Source organism: Erythrolamprus reginae, chromosome 5 (genome assembly GCF_031021105.1).
Source record: "Erythrolamprus reginae isolate rEryReg1 chromosome 5, rEryReg1.hap1, whole genome shotgun sequence".
Taxonomy (NCBI): domain Eukaryota; kingdom Metazoa; phylum Chordata; class Lepidosauria; order Squamata; family Dipsadidae; genus Erythrolamprus; species Erythrolamprus reginae.
In genome coordinates this window covers 14,598,641-14,625,929 of record NC_091954.1, presented here as the reverse complement: position 1 = coordinate 14,625,929, position 27,289 = coordinate 14,598,641, and the positions used below count along the sequence as shown (strand labels likewise).

Here is a 27,289-nt window from a genome sequence, read left to right as displayed (position 1 = left end):
AGGGGGTGATTCGTTGTCATTATTTTTCTAGTCATTTCTATCCATTGTTTTTAGTTCTGCTTGAGTCCAGTTCGCTATTCTAGCAGTGTATCTAATGACTGGAATTGCACCCGTCGCCAGGTGTTGATTGCCTTGATGGTATTTCCTCCATTGACTTTGAATTTTAAGATCTTCACTTTCTTGATATGTTGACCTCTAATTTTTTTTCTTGACTTCAATGTATTTGTATTTATTTGATTCGTATGCCGCCCCTCTCCGCAGACTTGATGTTGTCAGCTTGAAGGATATCCATGTATTTGTAGTACCGTATGTTTCAGAGTATAAGACGCACTGGAATATAAGACGCACCTTTGTTTTTGGGGAGGAAAACAGGGAAAAGGATCTGCTTACCAGGTGTTTATCTGGCTAGCGTCCTTAGTCTGGTCAGCTTCAGCACATTATTTTATCCCCTCGTTAAAGCCTTTAAAAAAATTTATTCTGAGAGACTAACAAGCAACAAGCTTGAAAGCCAGTAAGAGCTGGGAACATCATTAGCACCTGGAAAGAAGCAGTCTGAGCAAGTAGAGCAATAGAAAAAACCCTGCAAAGACTCAGAGCTTGGAAAACATTTTTCTTTGCAGAGAGTAACAATGAAAGAGCTTGCAAGCTGGGGACATTGTTAGCACCTGGTTAGGGCTGGAAAGAAACATTTGGAGCAAATAGAAAATGAAAAAACCCCACCAAAGACAGGGTTTGGAAAACATTCTTCACAGAGAGTAACAATGAAAAAGCAGGTTAGGCTGGAAAGAAACTTACTCAGAGCAAGTTAGAGCAATGAAAAAAAACCCTGCAAAGACTTAGGGCTTGGAAAACATTCTTTGCAGAGAGAAACAATGAAAGATCCTGGAAGGTAAGAGCTGGGAAGATCGTTAGCAGCTAGTTAGGGCTGGGAAAAAAACTACATTCAGAGTATAAGACACACCCAAATTATCAGCCTCTTTTAGGGAGGAGAAAGGTGCGTCTTATACACCAAAAATACAGTAATTATCATCATCCAGACTCTTAAATGTTATTTTCATGGGGCATCTTGATTCCTTCTATTTTTCATTATTTCCCCTTGTTTGATAGTGTGAAACATTTGTCCAGTCTAAACTCCATTGCAATATATTGGCTATATATATGGACAATGTTGAGCACTGATTCTATTTCTGATGGTGTTTTTCCATGCAGCTTGAGATCATCCATGTAAAAGAGGTGGAATAGCCTGACAGATGTTTTTGATGTTTATAGCCGGGGCCTGAGTTAAAAGCGGAAACAGTGTACTGTAATGACAAATAGTAACGCTGATAGTGAATATCTTCGAAATATTCCTCTCTTGATATTAACCTCTCAGTTTCACACCATTGATATGCAACTGTGTCTTCCATTGTGCCATTGATCTTTGCACCAAGTGTTTGATTTCTCTACTGATGTTTCTACTGTTATTTCTAGGCACTTGATTATCCAGTCATGTGACAGAGAATTGAATGCCTTTTTGTAGTTAAACCATGCCACAATGAAGATATTGAAGAGTTCACAGTCTAAGACAGAGCTTTGGGGTACCACATTGTGTACTTCCAATGCAGCTTCATTAAGGACTGCTAGTTGAGTGTGATGGTTAGGAATCCACCTGATGGTGATGCTGTCCAACCATATTTTTCTATCTTATTTATTTTATTTATTAGATTTGTATGCCGCCCCTCTCCGAAGACTCGGGGCGGCTAACAACAATATAAAAAGACAATGTAAACAAATCTAATATTAAAAATAATCTAAAAACCCCCAATTTAAAGAACCAATCATACATACAAGCATACCATGTATAAATTCTATAAGCCTAGGGGGGAGGGAAATTTCAATTCCGCCATGCCTGACGACAGAGGTGGGTTTTAAGGAGCTTTTAAGGAGTTTTAAGGAGCTTGAGAAAGGCAAGGAGGGTGGGGGCAACTCGGATATCTGGGGGGAGCTGGTTCCAGAGGGTCGGGGCCGCCACAGAGAAGGCTCTTCTCCTGTGTCCCGCCAAATCTTATTAAATAATAGGTTGTGGTCTACTTTATCAAATGCTTTACTGAAATCCAAGTAAATTATATTCGCAGCATTTCTCTGGTCCATTGGCTTTGTCACATTGTAGTAATCAATATTTGATTACTTGATTATTTGATTATTAAAATTGATAAGAATCAAGTTTTGTAATAACATAGATTTTCATTCTCAGCCTGCAGCATTAACTCAGAACATGCAAGGCACAATTCAACCAGCCCCTAACTTTGATGCAGGAAGAGATGCAGAAATTTTGCGCAAGGCTATGAAAGGATTTGGTAAGAGCTGTTATATTTTGGAATATTTATCAGGTGTTCACATTTAGATTTAAGCACAAAAGCCACAGATTTACTTCTGCTTTCTCTAGATATTTTATTAATACTTTTAGAAATTATAATATTTATTATTTATTTATTTATTTATTTATTTATTTATTTATTTATTTATTGGATTTGTATGCCGCCCCTTTCCGTAGACTCGGGGCGGCTTTATTGTGCAACAGAGTTGTGCAATTATTGTGCAACAGAGTTGCTAGCAATATTCTTTTCTACTTTCATGGCTAACTAAGATGCCTATCTTGGTCACCAGGACAGTTGGCATCTGCCTTTTTGGTGTCCTATCCCATGGGATTTATTTTTTTAAAAAAGAGTTAAGATTATTTTAATTTTAAATGAAAAGTGAATTTGTTGCAAAGGAAAACCCTACTTTTCTTTAGAACTTCCCCCCCCCCCAACTTTGTACCAGGGAAGTGTTATTTTTTCCCCCCGGTCAAATCACCTGGCATACTCCAATATGGGAGGAGCTTAATGCTGCCTTTTGCCATATATATGTATGGTTACATATATATGGCATACACTGTATATGTATGGTTACATATACCTTGTCAAAATAGATCTATAATAGGCTCCCTTCCTTTTCACTTATCAGCAAAAATATGTAACCATGTAAATTATAGTTTGTCGACTAGGAAACAATTTATCTGCCTTGGAATGGCCCTTGCGTGGGGTTGAGAGGCAAAAGAAAAACAAAATTGCTTCCTCCCCTTTGGGTAGGCCAGGGTGATTTCAACAGAAAATTAACCATATATATATTATATATATAATTATCAGCAAAAATATGTTACACACACATACAAACACATGAATCAGAATCATATATATACACGGAGGAGAACTGTAGTCCAATGCTTTCTTCAGAAATATGCCTATCTGCTCATATATATAAATATATGGCCGAAATAGATCTATCCTAGTTTCCCTTAATTTTCAAATTCAGCAAAAACATGTGACACACACGTATGTATGTATGTATGTATGTATGTATGTATGTATGTATGCGAGGAGGAGCACGTGCCTCCCATACACCCGGCATGAGGCTGCCTCCCATACACTGCGCCAGAGAGAGAAACCCAGGGGGAATGGCAGGAAACTGGCCGGGCCTTTGTGCCACTCTCAAATTTCCTGGGAAATTTTTCTGGGCTCGGGTTCTTAAGTAGAAAATGATTCTTAAGAAGAGGCAAAAATATCTTGAACGGCCGGTTCTTATGTAGAAAAGTTCTTAAGTAGAGGCGTTCTTAGGTAGAGGTACCATTGTATCTAGTTACATAGAGGAGTATTGAAATCTAATAGGCACAATTTGTTCACCAAATGCTGAGGAATGGTTGTGTTGAATGCCGAATTAAAACCAACAAACCACATTCGCACATAAGATGAACCACAAAGGAAAGTGCATCATCTATAAAACGGTTCTTCTGAGAGACAAACTGTAATGAATCATATGTAGGGGGAAGACATGAAACCATATAATCCTTTACCAATCTTTCAAAACACTTAATCATAATGGAAGTGGGTGCAATTGGACTGCAATCATTAAGGCAGGTGATTATAGATTTTTGGGCACAGCTGCAATGATTGCACTCTTAAAATATGCCCGAACCACGGCCTGATGCAACAAGAGATTGAAGGTTATTTGTTTTCTAAAATTGGTGTCTAATTAAGCATAAGCATCACAAAGAAATGATCTGAGGATTAAAAATAAGGGCAAGGGGCAGGCTTAAATGATTGTGATATAAAATTGACTATACATGGTTCTCGCTTCCAAGGTACGGACGAGCAAGCTATCATTGATGTTGTTGCCAACCGTTCAAATAATCAGAGGCAACAAATTAAATCTTCTTTCAAGACTATGTATGGCAAGGTAAGGTGTTTCCAAAAAGGTAATCCTTGACTTAAAACTGTTCTTTTAATGATTAAGTTACAGCAGTGCTGAAAAAGGGACTTACAGCTGGTCCTTGCATTTAAGGCTGTTGCAGCATCCTTACGGTTATGTGATCAAAATATATTGATGACAGGTGCGTCCAACTGGAGTCATGAGATTGCCATTACAACCTTCCCAGCAGGCTTTCAACAAGTTAGTAAGGGTAGTTTGATTTGCTTAATGACCACACTGGAATTCACTTCCACAAGAGGTCGTGACAGCTGTCAGCCTTGATAGCTTCAAGGCAGGATTAGACAGATTCATGGATGCCAAGTGTATCGGTGGTTATTGAAACAGATGTCCATGTGCCACCTCTGTGTTGCTTGAGGCAGGCAGGATTCCCTTGAGTATCATTTGTTGGGGGTCAGGGGAAAGGGAGGGTCTTGCCTTCTGCTCAAGATCCCCATGGACAATTGGTGAGCCACTGTGTGACGCAGAATGCTGGACTCGATGGGATTTGGCCTGATTCAGCATGGCTCTTCTTATGTTCACACAATTCACTTAAAAATTTGAGCAATTAATTTAATAATTGTTGAAAAAAAAGTTGTAAACAATCTTAACAACAATCTTGCTTAGCGATGGAAATTCTGGTCCCAATTATGGTTGCAAGTTAAGGACTTTCTGTAATTGACAAAGGAAGAGTAGTAATATGGCAGGACATTTTGTCTGTTTGCCAGGCAAGGCTAGGAAAGATCTAAAAGAAATTTGGTTTGATCTTCCATTTGTGTGTTACCCATTTTACTGAACTTTACATTGTGGGAATGATATTTCATATATTAACACTCATTAGTTGAGTGGTAATTTCTCCTCTGAATGTCCTACAATTTTCAAGGAATTTTCTTGAAGACTTAGATCTCAAAAAAAGATCAAATTATGTACAGATTAAAATTTCATGGATAAATCCGTTCTCCATTCTTTGCCTGATTTCAAGGAAATACAAAATGAATTGTCACTCAAGTGTTTTGCTATTGGATGTGATTATCTGGTTGCACTCAGCACATGCAGATTAGCCCTCCGGTCATGATAATTCAGCATCCAGTCAAAGTTTTGATGGCACTGAATAAGAGAGATTTATGCCTGGTCCTCAAGAGGTCCAGCTAGTGCAACATCCCTGCAGTCATGTGATTGCAATCTGGGACTTTGATGCCTGGCTTGCAATTACGACAGTGCTGCAAGCAGCAATCATGTGATCATGATTTCTGACATTCCCCGCTGGCTTCCTGGAAGCAAAGACAGTGGGGAAGCTGGGAGGAAGCTGCCTCCACTTTAGCATCAGCCCGAATACCCCTGACTGCCTGTAGCTCTTACTATAGGCCTCATTCACCAGCCTCTTTACCCACTTCTTCCCACTTCATGATCCCACATTTCTGGAGTTAACAACAAAAACCAGGACTACTGGGATTGCCATCGCTATGTAATGCATTCATGTAACATTGCACTATGATCACATTGCTTAGTGATGGAAACTCTGGCTCAAATTGCCATTGTAATCCAAGGACTACTTCTGCAAAGGAAGGAAATCCAGATGTTATCTTTTTGGACAAGACGTTTTTCAGAAGCTGTGAATTGCTTTTTAATAACATGCAAATCTATATTGGGGTGAGCCAGGTGGAAAATTGACAGTTTAGTTGGAAATGTTTGAATTGCCTGCATTATGGGTTGATACTTTACATTGCTTTATTTATTTATGTTTTCTTAATTGCTACAGTTATTTGCTTCTATTGTTTGTGGTAAGTATGCCTATACATTGCAGCCCATTCATAATAATGTTGCTATGGTGTTCATTAAATTATTATTATTATTCAGTCCTGTTTTACTAATTAAAACACTGCATTTAAGTTTTACACTTAATAATAGAAAGTAATTATTTAAAAATAATTAAATAACTGGCGCCTAATGTAAATAAAAAATGTAAAGTAAGTCATCTACCTTATTTTCGGAGTATAAGACGCACCTTAGTTTTTGGGGAGGAAAATAGGGAAAAGAATCTCCTTACCACATATTCATCTGGCTAGTGTCCTTAGTCTGGTCATCTTCAGCACATTATTTTATCCCCTGGTTAAGGGCTTTAAAAAAACTTATTTGGAGAGAGTAACAATGAAAGAGCTTGCAAGCCAGTAAGAGCTGGAAACATCATTAGCACCTGGAAAGAAACAGTCCGAGCAAGTAGAGCAATAAAAAAACCTGCAAAGACTTAGGGCTTGGAAAACATGTTGGGAACATTATTAGCACCTGGTTAGGGCTAGAAAGAAACATTTGGAGCAGGTTAGACCAATGGGGGGGGGGGGAATCTACAAAGAACTAGGGCTTGGAAAACATTCTTTGCAGAGAGTAACAATGAAAGAGCTTGCAAGCTGGTAAGAGCTGGGAACATTGTTAGCACCTGGTTAGGGCTAGAAAGAAACATTTAGAGCAGGTTAGACCAATGGGGGGGAAATCTGCAAAGAACTAGGGCTTGGAAAACATTATTTGCAAAGAGTAACAATGAAAGAGCTTGCAAGCCAACAAGCGCTGGGAACATTGTTAGCACCTGGTTGGGGCTGGAAAGAAACATTTGGAGCAAGTTAGACTAATGGCGGAAAAAACCTGCAAAGACTTAGGGCTTGGAAAACATTCTTTGCAGAGAGCAACAATGAAAGAGCTTGCAAGCCGGTAAGAGTTGGGAACATCGTTAACACCTGGTTAGGGCTGGAAAGAAACTTATTCAGAGCAAATTAGAACAATGAAAAAACCCTGCAAAGACTTAGGGCTTGGAAAACATCATCTGCAGAGAGCAACAATGAAAGAGCCTGCAATGTAAGAGCTGGGAATATCATTAGCAGCTAGTTCGGGCTGAAAGAAAGCACTCAAATTATTAGCCTCTTTTAGGGAGGAAAAAAGTGCATCTTATACTCCAAAAATATGGTCTTTCCTTAAATTTATGTGTGAAATGTATTTTATTCTAGCTAATTTTTGGCTTGAATATGTGTTAAAATATATGTTTAAGGTTTTGTGAATATACTTCCTTCTGATATTTATTTTCATAAATGGACAGGATTTAATTAAAGACCTGAAGTCGGAGCTAAGTGGGAATATGGAAGAACTGATCATTGCTTTGTTCATGCCACGTACCTATTATGATGCCTGGAGTTTAAGGCATGCAATGAAGGTATGAGTTGATTTTTAAAAAAACATTAGGTGCAAAAATAAAAGTAGTGAGATCAACATAATTGTCAATTTTCACTTAGATGAAAACTGTGTCAATTTTTAAGCAAAAAATTTAGGTAAAAGTTATATAGGGAGATATGCGGAAAGAATGTAAGATCAATATTGGATATATCTATTGCACCAAGTTCGTAGTTTGATCAAATAGGCTGGATTACATTAAAATAATATATATTAAACTCAGTTAAAACCAGAAGTTAATTATGCAGAAATTTAAAAAATAATCCTGGTGTAATGTTATAAAGACATTTATGTATGTTTTCCCAAATAACAACTCATTGAGCCAGAAAGACTGGGGGTGTTTTTATATTTATTTTCTTTTTAGTGTTCTGAAATAAGGGTCACAAATCTTTCAGACCTCAGGAACCACTAAATTCATAACTTTAAATCCCATGGACCACTAATATGATTTTTTTTTAAAAAAAAATAGTATTTAGTGCCATATAAAAATGCAAGTAATTTTTCTGCCGACCACCAAAATTTTCTCAGTGGCTGGTGATCACTGTTCTAGTAATTTGCAACTTTAACCTTGAACCGAGGGAGTGATAATCTTAATTTTTCCATTTTCCTGGCACACATCATTTTACCTTAGGTACCTCAATTTCAACAAGACAATTAAAAAAAAAACCTAGATAAGGAAGGTTTGAAGGCAATCACATTCTTACCTCTGAAACTGTAAGGATGTCTGAGATAAAATATTGATTCCTTACCTGGAAAGGCTGGCAGAGAGGGGCTGTGAGTGGGCTGTAACATTTAACAGGTAGCGGGTGGAAGGATAGTAATAAATGGACAATCCAGAATTGGTACTGGTATATGGTGGACCACATCCACTTCGAAATTATGGAAATAAGATTAAATAACTTTGATGAAAATAAATTGGAGAAGCTGATGGCACGATGGAATAAGGTGAAAAATTATATCTTAAGTAGAATTTATGACGACAATGTGAAAAATAAATTCCAATCACTTTTTGTATGTAAAGAAATATAAACCGGAGCTAAGGAAGAAATTGAAATTTATTGTAAATAATTTAACCCCCTAAATGGTGGTGGGGTTTATTGGTGTTGGGCACTTTTTCTTTAAGATTTTTTGTTTGTTGTAATAAAAATTTAATAAAAATATATATATAAAAAAACATTTAACAGGTAGCTCCTGCTAGATGATTTTAATTGGCACCAGCAGCTCTGCTGAGTACGGTATTCGCTAGGTGGGAAATCTCCTGCCCTTTGGAAGACTGGCCTATATGTGTGGTGTATTTGTGTGTGTAAGGCAATCTTTGTAAGATTGTAGGCAATCTTTCCTTCAACTAACCCTTCTCCTCACTCCCCACAGAACAGAGATTGGGGAGAAAGAGATTACAAGAGAATACAGTGATACCTTGTCTTACAAACTTAATTGGTTCCGGAACGAGGTTCTTAAGGTGAAAAGTTTGTAAGATGAAACATTGTTTCCCATAGGAATCAATGGAAAAATGATTAATGCATGCAAGCCCAAAATTCATCCCTTTTGCCAGCCAAAGCGCCCGTTTTTGCGCTGCTGGGATTCCCCTGAGGTTCCCCTCCATGGGAAACCCCACCTCTAGACTTCTGTGTTTTTGTGATGCTGCAGGGGAATCCCAGCATTGCAGAAACGAGCGCTTTGCTGGCAACAGAAGTCTGGAGGTGGGGTTTCCCAGCGAAGGGAACCTCGGTGAAATCGCAGCATCGCAAAAACACCGAAGTCCTCGAAACCCCACCTCCAGACCTCTGTGTTTTTGCGATGCTGCGATTTCACTGAGGCTTTCCCCGCTGAGAAACCCCACCTCCGGACTTCCGTTGCCAGCGAAGCGCCCGTTTTTGCGCTGCTGGGATTCCCCTGCAGCATCACAAAAGCACGGAAGTCCGGAGGTGGGGTTTCCCATGGAAGGGAGCCTCATAGGAATCCCAGCAGCAAAAAAAGGGGGGTTCGCTGGCAACGGAAGTCCGGAGGCGGGTCATCCCAGCGGTGGCAGTGGGTTTGTAAGGTGAAAATAGTTTGTAAGAAGAGGCAAAAAAAATCTTAAACCCCGGGTTTGTATCTCGAAAAGTTTGTATGACGAGCCGTTTGTAAGACGAGGTATCACTGTACATTGTTTGCTCTTCTACATACTGAGAGTAATATAATTGCACCATCAGCAGTGGGAAAGGGGCAGGCAAAAAAAGAGATTGCCTACAAAAATTGCTCACTGGGTTTTTTCTCTCTCTTCCCTTCCTCACAAAGTGGAGAATTGGAGATGGGATTTCAAGAAAGCACTACTGCCTCTCTGCATAGAATGCCTGCAGATCCCAGCAGCATGATCTCATTGCTTTCAATATGTAGAGAACAATAAGCAGGCAAGGCAGGCTTCCAAAAGTTGGGGGAGTGGTTAGGAGGCAAACAAAACTGTGAAACTGACTGGTCTTATCTTTTTCCAGCTGGAAAGCAAAGTTGCAATCAGGTGATTTCCCACACTGACTACATTGCAAAGTATTCCTCAAAGTTCCAATTTATTAGCAGAGCCATGTTGACACATCTGGGAGAAACCCGAATCCGAAATCTCAGCGGTTTCTCCACCCAGTTGAAAGTTCAAGTTCAACTGGGCAGAAACTCCCCTCTCCTTCTGTGCAGGTGCAGGAGTGCGAAGACAAAGGATGACTTTGACAATCTAGAAGGAATTTGTTATGGCTACATGCAGACGTCCCTCACGTAATTACCCTTCCCAAATTCCCACAACAAAGAATACATTTTAAAATAGCATAAAGTGTGGCAGGCCAAAGACCCCTCCTAGACGTTTCCTTGAAATGTTCCTGTTATTTCCATTTCCTCAACTGTTTTCCATCTTGATTAGAATCAAGTCAAAGATTTCTGATTCTCCTGTGCGATCCTTTCCTTCTAATGAAGAATAAAATCATCAAGATACTCTAGAGCAGTGTTTCCCAACCTTGGCAACTTGAAGGTATTTGGACTTCAACTCCCAGAATTCCAAAGCCAGCGTTCACTGGCTAGAGAATTCTGGGAGTTGAAGTCCAAATATCTTCACGTTGCCAAGGTTGGGAAACACTGCTCTAGAGCAGGACGGTCAAACTCCTGGCCCAAGGGTTGGATGAGTCATCTGCTGCCCATGCCCAGTTTAGGAAAGGGGGAAAAAATCCTGGTACCTCACGTGACGTCACTGTGACTATGTTTGTTTGTTTGTTTGTTTACTTATTTATTTACTTATAAATAAATATTTATTTAGACTTCTATGCTGCCCAATCCTGAAGGACTCAGGGCGGCTTACAATAATAATATTAATAATAATAATAATAATAATAATAATAATAATAATAATAATAATTTATTAGATTTGTATGCTGCCCCTCTCCGAAGAGTCGGGGCGGCTCACAACAACGATAAAAACAATATTATGCTGGCACAAATCTAATATTAAAAAAAAACCAAAAAACTAAAAACCCTATAATAATTAAAAACCAAACAGCACATACATACCAAACATAAATTATAATAAGCCTGGGGGAAAGGTGTCTCAAATCTCCCATGCCTGGCGGTATAGGTGGCTCCTAAGTAGTTTATGGAAGACAAGGAGGGTGGGAGCCGTTCTAATCTCCGGGGGGAGTTGATTCCAGAGGGCCGGGGCCGCCACAGAGAAGGCTCTTCCCCTGGGGCCCGCCAGACGACATTGTTTAGTCAACGGGACCCAGAGAAGGCCAACTCTGTGGGACCTTATCGGCCGCTGGGATTCGTGCGGTAGCAGGAAATGGGAAATGGGAGCAGGGGGAGGAAGAGGGTGGGGGAGATGACAAAGCGACAATCTTAACATTTACCAACACCCTCAAAATTCAACAGTTCAATTTCCACTTTGATCTTTTAGTCCAATCTCATCCAATGTCCTCAGCTCCACACGACAGCCCCCAACTCGCCTCAGTCTCTTTCCTCCGCACTCCAACGCCACTCCCTTCATCCCCCCCTCGGCACCAGCAACTCTCACTCACTGGTGCCATACAGGGGATTAGGCTGCCGTTCCTTGTCCACCAAATGACATTCCCAACTCCCAAAAGATACAAAACAATAAAAATAAGTCGAATATAATCTAAGACTATGAACCCCCATATTAAAAGAAACCCATTTACTAAAAGCATAATTTCATACATGCATACCATTCATACAATGTGGCCCTGTCCGTTGTTAATTCATTGCCCCCCATGCCTGCCAGCACAACCAGGTCTTTGTGGCTTTATGGAAAGCCAGTAGGCTGGGAGCAGTATGGACATTGGGGGAGTAGTTGGTTCTGTCAGGATTAAGCATATCCTGAGATAATCTCAATGCAGAAGGAAGGCCTACGTAGAGAATGCCGAGTCATTCTGAGGCAGTTAAGCATGCAGCAACCAAATTAGGTGAAAAGTATTTAAACATGCAAGAGCTCTCTGCTCGCTGCTGCTTGCTGTTTGTTCACTTTCTCTCTGATCTCTGATACTGTTCTGTGTGAGGTGTGCTCTGAAGTTGCTGTATTGATTCGTTGGTTTCTGTGAATTATTGTAACTGAGAAAGTTGTACTGAGATCCTAGTCATAGTTCCCTCTAAGCTGAGCAGTGAGCAATCGCTCACTTAAAAATCATCATCAACTCAGAGTTTTCCAAACCTGCCCAGAAGCCGAGAGGGAAGGAGAGAGAGAGGAAGAGAGGAAGAGAGAGAAACAATAGAAAAAAGAGAGGAAGGAAAAGAGAAAGAAAAAGAATGGGAGTAAGGAAGAGAGAAAGAAAATCAAAATCTAGTTTGAAACTAGCTCAACTATTTAAGTGGCATTTTGATATTGATAGAGTTGCCCTATTATGAGCTCACTGTTATAGACAAACAGTACAGTATTTTATTTTGAAATTCTCTGAGGCAAAACAGGGTGGGTTTTTTATTTGTTTGTTTGTTTGTTTGTTTATTTATTTATTATTTCTGTGCCGCCCAGTCCCAAAGGGACTGCCGCTCAGACACTATACTTTTCCGCCCATTCCCCCCAAAAATTAGATGGAACACTGATCCTAGTGTGATGTATGTATAGTAAAGATAGTATACAATAATAGTGTAAATAAGAAGTAAATCTATTTTTCCAAGACTTCCTACTGCTGCTGTGTTTCAACTCCATATCTACTGGTCTGTGGCTGGCTGGTTGAGTTGTTTAGCTGGTTGGGCTGGTTTGCTGCTTGGGCTGCCTAGCTTCCGAAAGTGCAGCTCTGATAATGATAGTCATATGTGAATTTGACACACCTGTTCTAGAGCATTCGTTCATTTGAATTTCTGAGCAAGAATATTTTAACCCAGTGCTACTCTTCTTCTTTTATTGCTACTAAAGTGAAATGGTATTTGTTCTGGGAATAATTTTACTAATTTTTACTAGATCAAGATGTTATGCCTGTCAAATCAAATCATTATGTAACCACATATCTGTAACTCCCAGTTTGGGCACCAAAAATGCCGAAAGGAACTCAAAAGCTCTGGTTCCCAGGAGTTGTCTTTAGTTCTCTGTCCTCTATTCTGTTTGAAATGGAGGCCTGGCTGGACCAGCCATACACTTCAGTAGTGGAAACAGCACCTAAGCTCAGTTTGAACAAATTAGCACCTAATTTGTATGGGACAGAAGAAAGAGACAGTAGATCCTGGAAAGTGAAGAAAAGCACCAGGAAGATGGGGCAGTAAGTGGAAGGAAGGCACAAATGAGACTGAGAGGGACAGAGAATAAGATTGCTTAAGACAAAGGAAGAAAATCCAAAATCTGAAGATTGCTCCTTTACTATAGTTGAGGAATTTACTATTTACAAGAAGTTAGAGAAGCCAAAGGACAGTCAGGCTCTGACACACAAAAGCTTATGAGGCTTTCCACTCTTTCCAAACTTATATGGCCGATTGTCTTTCCGCAACTAGGAAGGTTGAATATTAAATACTGCTGCGAGAGCAATCATGGGCTTTCCCAAATATGCCCATGGTAATCCAACACTCCGCAGTCTGCATTGATTGCCGATCAGTTTCCGGTCACAATTCAAAGTGTTGGTTATGACCTATAAAGCCCTTCATGGCACCGGACCAGAATATCTGCGAGACCGCCTTCTGCTGCACGAATCCCAGCGGCCGGTTAGGACCCACAGAGTTGGTCTTCTCCGGGTCCCGTCGACTAAACAATGTCGTCTGGCGGGACCCAGGGGAAGAGCCTTCTCTGTGGCGGCTCCGACCCTCTGGAATCAGCTCCCTCCAGAGATTAGAACTGCCCCCACCCTCCTTGCCTTTCATAAACTCCTTAAAACCCACCTCTGTCGTCAAGCGTGGGGGAACTGAGGCATCTCCTCCTGCCTATGTAGTTTTTGTGCATGATATGAATGTATGTTTTTTATATTGGGGTTCCTTGCTTTTAGATTTTTAAATGTACATTTGTTATTTTAGATTCTAATTATTAGATTAGTCATTATATATTGTTTTTATCACTGTTGTGAGCCGCCCCGAGTCTGCGGAGAGGGGTGGCATACAAATCTAATAGATAGATAGATAGATAGATAGATAGATAGATAGATAGATAGATAGATAGATAGATAGATAGATAGATAGATAGATGGATGATAGATGATAGATAGATAGATAGATAGATAGATAGATAGATAGATGATAGATAGATAGATAGATAGATAATCTCAGAAAGTAGAAACAGCCAGGATTAAAGCAAGCATAAAACGTATCAGGATTAAAGCAAGCATAAAACGTATCAGGAAAGACTTCATGAACTCCATCTGTATAGTCTGGAGGACAGAAGGAAAAGGGGGGACATGATCGAAACATTTAAATATGTCAAAGGATTAAATAAGGTTCAGGAGGGAAGTGTTTTTAATAGGAAAGTGAACACAAGAATAAGGGGACACAATCTGAAGTTAGTTGGGGGAAAGGTGAAAAGCAACGTGAGAAAATATTATTTCACTGAAAGAGTAGTAGATCCTTGGAACAAACTTCCAGCAGACGTGGTTGGTAAATCCACAGTAACTGAATTTAAACATGCCTGAGATAAACATATATCCATTGTAAGATGAAATACAGGAAATAGTATAAGGGCAGACTAGATGGACCATAAGGTCTTTTTCTGCCGTCAGTCTTCTATGTTTCTATGTTTCTAGGATTACACAAAAAAGTTGGAGGAGGAGGTAATCAAAAATAGAATCTAATGCTAATTTATTTGGGAGTTGGACATTGCATAATGTGGCTTATGCTTGCAGTATATTCTATTATATGAAGCAGCTTAGCCTAGATGTTGATGTACTATAAAAGACAGCCATGATCATTTTTCTAGCACCCTCTTTGATGCTGATACAGCAACTTTGTTTTTCTGCTTTCAGGGTGCAGGGACCCAGGAACATGTATTGATTGAAATTCTTTGCACAAGAACAAATCAGGAGATTCAAGAAATAGTCCGATGTTACCGGAGTGAATTTGGAAGAGATATTGAGCATGATATTCGGGCTGATACATCTGGTCATTTTGAACATTTACTTGTATCTATGTGTCAGGTGAGATAACAACCACATTGTGAAGCATATTCATATGATGAAATTTCGGGTATTTGCTGTCACCCACTACTTTTTAGCTTCCTGTCATCTATATATCCAGCCAGGTACATTTCTTATTTCAGAAGGTAAATAGAGACTGATCATAAAAGAAGTAGCATTGTCATAATGTTTTAGTGCGGTAACTTCAGATCACATTTATAAAATAAATGCATTATTGAATATATTTTGAATCACATACTGTAACTGAAATGTTAATTCAGGGTGTCCAGCAAACCTGGAAAACAGGGAAATCAGGGAATCATCAGGGAAATCGGTGGTTCAGCAATTATCAGGCAATTTGTGAAAAAACAGAATAAATCAGGGGGGGGGGGAACTAACTATTAAAATGTTTAAAAGTCAGGGGAAAATCATGTAAAAAAAAATACGGACAGAGTCAAACAAAAATTAACATAAATGTGGCAACAACTTGCTTTCTCAGCTACCAATATTTCTCCACGGCTTAGCCATTTGGTATGATGTCATCTACGACCGCACCTTAACTAAATTGCAAGTTACAGGGAAATATCAGGGAATTCCAAAATGATTTCCCCCTGGACACCCTGTAATTGTTGAATAAATTCTGCCATACCCCACCCTCAAATTTTTCAAGTAATGTGACAGAGAAAAATGGGAGATTTTCCCCCCCAGTTATATAACACATTATGTAACTAAATTAAGCCATCTTAATTCTCTGCTCAAGTATACATTTTATAAATTGTTAAATGCTTAAGGAAGCCAATTTTCTTTTTTCCTTCAACCTTTTTTAAAACTTATCATAAAAACATGGTAAAGAGCATGAAACATGAAACATTGGATTGAGAAATGTTGCACGACTAATTTCCATTTTTCATGAATTCTTATTAAAAGTAATTTTACAAAGAGCATAGTGTGACTAATATTTTAGTATTCAGTATTTTTCATTGTTTATATTCTTAAGTGGTTAGTGACAGAGTGAAAGCTAGTACAGTAGTACTGTACCTCTACCTAAGAACGCCTCTACTTACTGTTCTGCCGGCGGCTCTCAACCGCCCGTAATTACAGGGTAATTAGTCCAGGAAGACACACACCACACGATAAAAGGAAAACCCAAAAGTTTTTATAAACAGAAAAACAGAAATATTTTCTGGTACACACAAGGCACCGGTTAAATGCAGTCCAATTGCTCACCCAATAACTGGGAAATTGAGTCCAATTCTAAAGTCCAGAGAGTCCACACACACAATCCTGAACAGCAAAAACCACGATCTTGATGAAACAATGAATCAAGATAAACTGCCATGAGGCTAAAACACCAGGCTGCACTTTTATCTGTAGCACTAATTACAGCAGCCCCACCCAACCACAGGTGGCCTCATTTTCTCTTGTAATAATCCTTCAGTTGGTGTCTCCTATGCATCACTCTACTCATGCATGGATGTGTCGTTAATTCTTGTTCAGAATCCAGGAATGATACAGATGACTGATCTCCTCCTGGGCTGTCTGCCAAACTCCCCTCTTCCCTGTCACTCACGCTTCCTTGGTCAGAGGGGACTTCGTCGGCAGATTCTACTGAGAGCAAAACAGGCCTGCGGCATGTGGATGTCTCCCCCACATCCACCTCCACATTCCTTGGGGCAGGAGCTGGGCTAGAGCTAACCACAACACTTACGAACTTTTCTAGATAAGAACTGGGTTTTTTTTTGCCTCTTCTCAAGAACCATTTTCCACTTACAAACCCGAGCCTCCAAAACTGTAACCGGGGGCCTCTCTAGGAATTTCCTGGGAGGAAACAGGAGTGGAAAAGGCGGGGAGAAGCCTCCATGGAGCCTCTGTAGGAATCTCCTGGGAGGAAACAGGGCCAGAAAAGGCAGGGAGAAGCCTCCGTGGGGCTTCTCTAGGACAGTGTTTTTCAACCAGTGTGCCGTGGCACACTAGTGTGCCGCGAGACATGGTCAGGTGTGCCGCGAAGCTCAGAGAGAGAAAGAAAACAAGAGGAAGAAAGAGAAAGAAAGAAAGAGCAAGAGAGAGAAAGAAAACAAGAGAGAAAGCAAGCAAGAGAAAGAAAGCAAGAGAGAAAGAAATCAAGAGAGAAAGAGAACGAGAGAAAGAAAGCAAGAGAGAGAGCAAGAGAGAGAAAGAAAGCAAGAGAGAGAGCAAGAGAGAGAAAGAAAGGGAGGGAAGGTGGGAGAGAAAGACAGAGGGAAGTAGGGAGAGAGAAAGAGAGCAAAAAAGAGGAAAGAAGGAAGAGAGAAAGAGGGATGGAGAGAGGAAAAAAAGAGGGAGAGAAAGAGGGAGAAATAGAGCGAAAGGGAGGGAATTTTTTTGTCCAAACTTTTTTTAGGGCCCCCCCCCCATGTGCCCCATGGTTTTGTAAATGTAAAAAATGTGCCGCGGCTCAAAAAAGGTTGAAAATCACTGCTCTAGGAATCTCCTGGCAGGAAACAGGGCTCCCACCCTCCCTGTGGTTTCCCCAATCGCACGCATTATTTGCTTGTACATTGATTCCTATGGGAAAAATTGCTGCTTCTTACAAACTTTTCTACTTAAGAACCTGGTCACGGAATGAATTAAGTTCGTAAGTAGAGCAGTGGTCATTATATGTTGTTGTTCTTTGTAGGGTAATCGGGACGAGAATCAAACTGTAGATTATCAAAAAGCTCAGCAGGATGCGCAGCGACTTTACCAAGCAGGGGAAGGAAAGCTGGGAACGGATGAGTCTTGCTTCAACATGATCCTCGCAACTAGAAGCTTCCCCCAGCTGAAAGCCACTGTGGAAGCTTATTCACAGGTACAACAAAGGACAGGAAGATTGAATGGGACACTTCTAGGAATCCGTTGCCTGCAAAGGGGGGGGGGGATGATTTTGCTGCACCAGTGTTCTATACAGTTTCTTTCATTTTCCTGACGTTTATTTGCAGATAGCTAACCGTGATTTATTAAGCAGCATTGGCCGGGAATTTTCAGGAAATGTAGAGCGTGGCTTGAAGGCTATTTGTAAGTTATTTTCCACATTTTTCTTTTTAAATTTTATTGCCAATTTAGTTTTGAAAGATCCAGAAAAATTAATAATTAGTTTTTGAAAGATTCCATTGCTTTGCAGTTTCCATTGCTTTGACCATTTATCTAGTAAATGATTTAGCTTTACTAGATAAATGGTCAAAGCAATGGAAACTGCAGTTTAATGTTTCCAGATGTAAAATAATGCACTTGGGGAAAAGGAATCCTCAATCTGAGTATTGTATTGGCAGTTCTGTGTTAGCAAAAACTTCAGAAGAGAAGGATTTAGGGGTAGTGATTTCTGACAGTCTCAAAATGGGTGAACAGTGCAGTCAGGCGGTAGGGAAAGCAAGTAGGATGCTTGGCTGCATAGCTAGAGGTATAACAAGCAGGAAGAGGGAGATTATGATCCCACTATATAGAGTGCTGGTGAGACCACATTTGGAATGCTGTCTTCAGTTCTGGAGTCCTCACCTACAAAAAGATATTGACAAAATTGAACGGGTCCAAAGACGGGCTACAAGAATGGTGGAAGGTCTTAAACATAAAACGTATTAGGAAAGACTTCACGAACTCAATCTGTATAGTCTGGAGGACAGAAGGAAAAGGGGGGACATGATCAAAACATTTAAATATGTCCAAGGGTTGAATAAGGTTCAGGAGGGAAATGTTTTTAATAGGAAAGTGAACACAAGAACAAGGGGACACAATCTGAAGTTAGTTGGGGGAAAAATCAAAAGTAACGTGAGAAAATATTATTTTACTGTAAGAGTAGTAGATCCTTGGAACAAACTTCCAGCAGAGGTGGTTGATAAATCCACAGTAACTGAATTTAAACATGCCTGGGATAAACATAGATCCATCCTAAGATAAAATACAGAAAATAGTATAAGGGCAGACTAGATGGACCATGAGGTCTTTTTCTGCCGTCAGTCTTCTATGTTTCTATGCCACTGATTAGAAGCAAGGTAACTTCTTTTGGAATTAAAAACAGAAAAAATTACGTTCTGTAAGAATAACTGTGCTTAATTACCTTACTTAACAAATGTCTCGGAACAAAACTTTAGGTTATCAGTGAATTCTTTTTGAAGATATTTTTCAATAAGTTCCCCAAAGGTGCTTTTTCAGGAGGTATCTCCCACTTCTTCCAGTAATTCTCATTTGCCAGGATTTATCTTTATGATAAATAAAGCAACTCATGATCACCTGTTTTTGTTGTTTTTTTCTGGAGAATTTGAGATTGCAAGTTGGACGGAAAAGAAGAACCATCTTGCAATCGAGAGCTTCTTAATGTCAGGGATTTAGTTCTGGTGCTACCTCTGACTTTCTTTTCCCCCTCTCTTCCATTCTGACAGATAGAAGCCCAATTATAGAGCACCGAGTTTTAAAAATAAAATACAAATCTCAATGAACTCAATGAATATTATACAGTGGTACCTCAACTTACGAACGCCTCTTCTAACGAACTTTTCAAGATACGAACCCTTTGTTTAAGATTTTTTTGCCTCTTCTTCTGAACTATTTTCACCTTACGAACCCAAGCCGCTGCTGCTGGGATGAAGGGGTTTCTTTCCCCCCCCTTTTTTGAAGAAAGAAAAGGGAGGGGCGGCTTGGAGGGGGAAAGACTTTGCATTAACAAAAGTAGAAGAACAGCGTGCTTGCAGGCACTGAAAGAGTGTCTTTTGAAGAAAGAAAAGGGAGGGGCGGCTTGGATGGGGAAAGCCTGCATTTAAAAAAGTAGGAGAACAGCATGCTTGCAGGCACCGAAAGAGTGTCTTTTGAAGAAAAGGGAGGGGCGGCTTGGAGGGGGAAAGACTGCATTTTAAAAAGCTTGCAGGCACTGAAAGGGTGTCTTTTGAAGAAAGAAAAGGGAGGGGCGGCTTGGAGGGGGAAAGACTTTGCAGAGAACAGTGTGCTTGCTGAGGCACTGAAACGGTGTCTTTTGAAGAAAGAAAAGGGAGGGGCGCCCCCCTTGCCTTTCTTCCTTCCCACTCACCCTTTAGCCTAGCCTTGCTTCTTCCACCCGCCCCCTTTAGCTGCTCCTCCCTGCCCTCTGTTCGCCTCCCTTCTAAAGTTTGGGATTTTCCTGAAGGATTTGCACGCATTATTTGCTTTTACATTGATTCCTATGGGAAACATTGTTTCATCTTACGAACTTTTCACCTTACGAACCTCCTCCTGGAACCAATTAAGTTCATATCATGAGATACCACTGTATTATATAATTATATATTCTCACCTACCTCTATCAGTACACAGTGATCTCTGGCTTCCATTCTTTTCCCTTCTTAAAAGGGGCTCATTAATAATGCCAAATGGGATGCAATGTCTAAGATGCTGAGCTTGTTGATCAGGAGGGTCAGCAGTTCAAATCCCTAGCACCGCATAACGAAGTGAGCTCCTGTTACTTGCCCCAGCTTCTGCCTCTTTGATTTTCCTTCTGCGCATGCACAGAAGCTAATTTTTGATTATTTCCTGGGAACATGCACTTTCATTACGATGCGAACCGATGGAGAGAGTAAGTAGAACTAACAGCGTTCCTTGCGCCTCTGGAATTTAGTGATGCTGCTCACATGATCACGGAATTGTCATCAGATAGCACTTATGAGATGAGCACTGCCCCCTAGAGTTGGAAATTATTAGCACATATATGCAAGGGGAACCTTTACCTAATAATGCCAAACCCATATTTAGAAGTGGGGAAAAACAGAGTACAAATCTAAATGTTATAATGAAGAGAAAAATAATAAGACAAACATTTGCAGCTTATAGTAAAATTAAGTTTTGTGTCTAAAGTTTGTATTTGAAAAAGTTCTGCTTTAATCCTGGAAAACAGGTTTTTTTTAGTTCCCAGGACTAACTTGGACATATTCTTGGGTTTGCTTTCTTGCAGTACAATGTGCTCTAAATCGCCCGGCCTTTTTTGCAGAAAGACTTTATCATGCCATGAAAGGAGCTGGCACAGATGACTCTACCCTGGTTAGAATTATTGTAACTCGTAGTGAGGTAAGAGGGCTTACTTTCTGATAGTAGATATAGCTACGTGTCTTGCTGTTGTACAATGGAGATGTACAGCAGACCATGATAGATCACTTAAGAGATTTTTATACCTTTGAGAATTCTATTCAATTTAAAAATGAACTGACATTTTTGGGGAAGAAAAACAACAATAAAAAGCTAGAATAATGTAACCTAATGATCATAAACGAGCCCCAGATATCTGTTGTTTAGCAAGACAGTTGTTAAGTGAATTTTACCCCCTTTTATGACCTTTCTTGCTACAATTATTTATCACCTGAATTTTGTTCCATTGGATGTGTTTAAGCCATGGGTGTGTGAAAAACAGTCATAAGTCACTTTTATCAGTGCCACTGCAACTTTGAACAGTCATTAAATGAACTGTTGTAAGTTGAGGACTAACTATATTTTCCTATTGTTATTATTTACTGTCATGAGAAATTCTTTTATATATTTTTTATGACAGCAAAAAAAGCCAGTTGAAAAATTCATAGTGATGAGAGCATTGGAGCTTTTGGAAATAACTGTTGTTTATAGCAACTTAGCTTTTTAAATTAAAGTAATTCCATCAGTTTAATGCTTTCTTCTGGACCCACTAAAAATATAAGCGAAGAAAATATGTCAGTCTTATTGCTCACAATGTATTCATTACAGTCATTGGTGGTTGATTTATATTAATTCTGCAAATACTGTAGTGGAAAGCATGGTTTGGCATTTCTAAATCTATCTATCTATCTATCTATCTATCTATCTATCTATCTATCTATCTATCTATCTATCTAATTAATCTATCTGTCTGTCTTTCTGTCTGTCTGTCTGTCTATCTAATCTATCTATCTATCTATCTATCTATCTAATCTATCATATATCTAATCTATCTATCTATCTATCTATCTATCTATCTATCTATCTATCTATCTATCTATCTATCTATCTATCTATCTATCATCTATCTATCTATCTATCTATCTATCTATCTATCTATCTATCTATCTATGTAATCTAATCTAATCTAATCTAATCTAATCTAATCTAATCTAATCTAATCTAATCTAATCTATCTATCTTCTCCGGGTCCCGTCGACTAAACAATGTCGTTTGGCGGGACCCAGGAGAAGAGCCTTCTCTGTGGCGGCCCCGACCCTCTGGAACCAGCTCCCCCCAGAGATTAGAACTGCCCCCACCCTCCTTGCCTTTCGTAAAGTTCTCTGCCGTCAGGCATGGGGAAACTGACACATCTCCCCCGGGCCTATACAGTTTATACATGGAATGTTTGTGTGTTTCTTTGCTTTTAATAATGGGTTTTTTAGTGTTTTTAAATTATTAGATTTGTTCTTATATTGTTCTTGTTATTGTTGTGAGCCACCCCGAGTCTACGGAGAGGGGCGGCATACAAATCTAATTAATTAATTAATTAATCAATCAAGCAATCAATTATTTAACTAATTAATTAAATAAATCTATCTATCTATCATCTATCTATCTATCATCTATCTATCTATCTATCTATCTATCTATCTATCTATCTATCTATCTATCTATCTATCTATCTATCTATCTATCTATCTATCTATCTATCTATCTATCTATCTATCTAATCTATTTGACTTCTATGCAGCCCAATCCCAAAGGAGTCAGGGTGACTTACAACAATAATAAAAATACAACAGCTCCCATGCGACTGCAATAAATCTCAAGATTGAGTTAGCACATGTACAGGCAGTCCTCGAGTTACAAAATATAATGGACCCATTCCATTCATAACCTGAGGATTCGCAGGAGTGAATCCCGTACCTTGAAAGCGATCACTCATTCCTTCCGCCCTTGCTAATCAAATGTGTGACTTGTTACATGCATGTGAGGTATCTTGGGATGGGGAAGGCAATGGGTGGGGTGGGTGGGGGGGCTAGTGATGGAACAGGTGACCTGCTTAAGACCACCCAAGGCCTCCCCCAACCCACAGCTACCTCATTCTCCCACAAGGTCCCCACAATTGCTTCTCCCCTCCTGCCATGCCAGGTCCTTTCACCGATGGAGATCCGTCTCCTCTGAAGTCTCTTTCTTTACCTGCTCCCTCCTTTTTCCGTCACCGAAGCCTTCCTCAAGCAGTTCGGCAGTGAGGGAGGAGGCCTGGCCACGCGTACTTTTCTGCGCCTCCTTTCTGTTCTGTCTGGGTCACTCCGGAAGCTATGACCAACCCAAAAAGATAAGCCAGACACACCGGTAGAATCCAAACACAGTTTTATAATGGTAAAGAGAAAAGAAGCCAACAGAAAATGGCAAGGGAAAATAGGATTATATAAATCTAAACTGTCGTCGCTTTATGTAATAAATAGAGAAAACGAAATTAACTTAAATAGGGTTATAGGAGAGTTGAAGGGAAGAGGGATAACTAAGATAGAACAGTTATACGAGAAGGATGGCAGGCCAAGTAGAAATCGTATAGAATGGTGGTTAGGTAAGGGAAGGTGGCTACAAATAAATGCAATATGTAATATCTAAATGAAAGGGAGAATAAAGAAGTATTATGGCGGGAGGAGACAGGGTTAGAGAAAATAATAAGAGAAAAAAGTGAGGGGATAAAGGCGCAAGCAACTAATATATACAAACTGCTAGTGCAGTCAGATGGGGACACGATTGATGGATTGACTAAATGGTGGCAAATGAGATATTAGTAGAGGTACAAGAAATGGAAAATATAGTAGAAGATATAAGGAAAATTAAAAATACAAGAATTAGGGAAATGAGAAGGAAAATATTACATAAGTGGTATTTTACTCCCGTTCAATTTGCACATTTTCAGCAGAATGTCAGGGGGAATTGTTGGCATGGTTGTCAAGATAAAGGAGTGTTTATGCATATGTTTTGGGAATGCCCGATAGTGCAGGAATTTTGGCAAAAAGTGAAAGAGGATATCAATGGAATGTTAAATATACAATGGACAATCACTAAGGAAATGGCAGTACTAGTAAAAAGCAATGCGATGGGAGAATTTTAGAAACACAGGATCCTTGATGCCAAGACGAGGCTGTTGAGATAACAGACATACACCTCCACGGGTCTTCAAGACTGCTGGGCCACGAGCCAGGAACAGAAACGCTGAGACAATGCAGATAACAGCAACTCCACTCTGATAACACTCCACACTACTGAAAGAGTTTGCCTGCCTTATAAACCCTTCCCTGCTAATGAGGACCACACCCAACCCCCTGGTGTTCCTCATTCAACGCTGATAATATTTCTTCAATTGATTCCTCCTTTGATCTATGTGTCTCTGTCGCATACTAATGACAGCTTGTGCTTCGTCATCCAATGACTCCAGAGACTCTAGAGAATCCAAGCTACTGGCTTGAGAGAGCCCTCCCAGGGCTCCCAGGCCTTTCTTCCTTGTCACTTTCCTCTCCGCTCTCATCCTCCCCCGGGCATGGAGCCAGCAGAGACGCAGCTGGTCTTTCATCTGACTCAGGCTGAACCACAACACTTTCTTACCATCAAACTGCTTGAGGATGACTTTGGGGATGAGAAAGGAGTGCCACAGTGCCATGCGGGGTCATTCCGGGCCTCTTTTCACAAGGCCAGATCACTTGATTTGGTAAACCACCAGCAACCTTTCAGGTGAGGCCTGCAGAGGCCTGAATGGAACTGCAGAGGGACCACTAAGAGGCTAGAGAGGAAACTGTTTACTAGGTCTTCACAAGGTAAGTGAACTGGCACGGCAGGTTGGGTATGGGGCAATTGTGTGGTGCATGAGGCCCAAATGGAGCTTCTGAGTGGTGGATCTACCGGTCAGGAGCTTCATTTCAGCCTGAAATATGCCAGCTGAGGCTTCTGGACACCCAAACAGAACGTCGGAGGGACTAATCAGCCTTTTGGAAGCTCCATTTTGGTTGGCAACGTTCAGGACGAATGTTCCAGCGCCTCTGCGATTGTTCGTAAAGGCGAACGGCTATGGTGCTGCAAGATTCGTAGTTTTGGGACTTGTTGCAAACGCTACGGGTTGCTTATTGCGTAACTTAAAACTAGGGGAATGCTCGTAACCCAGAGATTACCTGCAGTGTCTATTCAACCTGAAGCTACGGCTTTCAATTACAGTGATACCTTGTCTTACAAACTTAATTGGTTCCGGGACGAGGTTCTAAGGTGAAAAGTTTGTAAGACGAAACAATGTTTCCCATAGGAATCAATGGAAAAGTTATTAATGCGTGCAAGCCCAAAAATTCACCCCTTTTGCCAGCCGAATCGCCCATTTTTGCACTGCTGGGATTCCCCTGAGGTTCCCCTCCATAGGAAACCCTACCTCCAGACTTCTGTGTTTTTGCGATGCTGCAGGGAAGCAAAAACGAGCACTTCGCTGGCAACGGAAGTCCGGAGGTGGGGTTTCCCAGTGAGGGGAGCCTCAGTGAAATCGCAGCATCGCAAAAACACCGAAGTCCTCGAAACCCCACCTCCGGACCTCTGTGTTTTTGCGATGCTGCGATTTCACTGAGGCTCCCCTCACTGGGAAACCCCACCTTCAGACTTCTGTTGCCAGCGAAGCGCTTGTTTTTGCGATGCTGGGATTCCCCTGCAGCATCGCAAAAACACAGAAGTCCAGAGGTGGGGTTTCCCATGGATGGGAGCCTCAGGAGGAACCCAGCAGCGCAAAAACAGGTGCTTCGCTGGCAACGGAAGTTTGGAGGCAGGGCATCCCAGTGGCGGCGGTGGGTTTGTAAGGTGAAAATAGTTTGTAAGAAGAGGCAAAAAAATCTTAAACCCTGGGTTTGTATCTCGAAAAGTTTGTATGACGAGGCATTTGTAAGACGAGGTATCACTGTATTTCCATGTTATATTTTTATTCTATTTCTTTTGGGGCAGATTGATCTTGCACAGATCAAACAGCTGTTCACACAGATGTACCAGAAGACCTTGGGCACCATGATTTCAAGTGACACAAGCGGGGATTATAGGCGATTGCTCTTGGCCATCGTGCGTCAGTAGGAGGCCCTCTTGAGAAAGTAAAGCAAGAGCTGCAAACAGCCAACTATCACTACCAGCTATCAAGAGCGTGTAAGAACATAAATTATCCTAGACAATTTAGTATGCATTGGTTGATCAGGTTCTTTTATTTTTCGCATATAATTTAGAGCATCATGTACTTTACAATAAACCTGCTTCCTGAAATGTGTCTGTTCTGATATTGTCACAAAGGCTGTTACTTGTTTCATACTCCTGCGTGCATTGCATGACGTTGCTTACTCTGAGGAAGACGATGATAATGGGTAAATAGAGCTGCAATCAGACCATGTAAGTGTTGTGGTTAGCTCTGGCCCAGCGTAAGCATGTCCAAGGTTTTGAAATTGTGCATAAAATTTCAAATTATGAAATCGTGCATCTTTATTATGTCTTGTAAAAACCAAAACAGAGTATTTCCCATGAAAGGCAGTTTATTTTTATAATACTCCAAAATCCTATTGTAAAAGTTTCAATATTCAATTTTATTTAGATCCTTGGTCAATTTATAACTTTCTAAAGAATATTGTTTAGCTTTTTGCTGTTTATTTCAGATTCTTTAAATTCTAAGCTTATGATTACAATTTTCTTTCATTTTGGATTGAAGGCAGATTGATCTAATATTTTCCAATTTGTTTTTTTTTTCCCCAAAGTAGCTTAGAAATAATTAATCAGTTTATTCCTGAAAGTGATGTTTGCTACCTTAGTATCTGTCAAGATTGAATCATTTCGCTTCTTTCAAACCTTAATGCTTTTCAATTGCCAATGAACTGAGGAAATGGAAGGTGGAAATGAAATGTGGAGAACAAATGTGGAGCTCGTGAAAGCATGGAAGCCATCAAGGAAAGAGATGGACTGTTTCCATAACAAAGAACATCTCATTATTGGGGTGGGGAGAAGGGGAAATTGTTGTTTAACTGGACAAGCATTTGCGCAAGAAAAACGGAGCTGGTTTTGGTTTTTTCAGTACTGTATGGTGTAGCCAATAAAGTTTTACTTTTGGGAATTCAGATCTCCTGACTGTGTGCCTTTGTTTGTTAACTAGTTAGTTAACTAGTTGACAGTCTCTGCTCTGATTGGGAACAGGATGGCTAATCACATTGTCTCCTTGCAAAACCTGCTCTCCTTCAATCTCGTTGCATGTACATATGGATAGGGTCTATTAACAGGCAATGCCTCAGTCTGCCCTTCCTAGATCCAGTCCAGATTGAGATTCCAGA

The 27,289-nt window shown here is 40.2% G+C and overlaps 1 protein-coding gene across 1 annotated transcript in view; it reads left to right on the top strand.

Moving 5' to 3' along the window:
* ANXA7 (annexin A7) overlaps positions 1-27,079 on the top strand; it is a 46,294-nt gene extending 19,215 nt beyond the window's left edge. The window contains exons 6-13 of the mRNA XM_070752082.1: positions 2,234-2,336; positions 4,160-4,254; positions 7,349-7,462; positions 14,877-15,047; positions 17,683-17,853; positions 17,984-18,059; positions 20,956-21,068; positions 25,935-27,079. Of these exons, the coding sequence (XP_070608183.1) occupies positions 2,234-2,336; positions 4,160-4,254; positions 7,349-7,462; positions 14,877-15,047; positions 17,683-17,853; positions 17,984-18,059; positions 20,956-21,068; positions 25,935-26,057 (966 nt within the window). The 3' untranslated portion in view covers positions 26,058-27,079. The remainder of the gene's footprint in view (positions 1-2,233; positions 2,337-4,159; positions 4,255-7,348; positions 7,463-14,876; positions 15,048-17,682; positions 17,854-17,983; positions 18,060-20,955; positions 21,069-25,934) is intronic.
* The last annotated feature ends 210 nt before the right edge of the window (positions 27,080-27,289 follow it).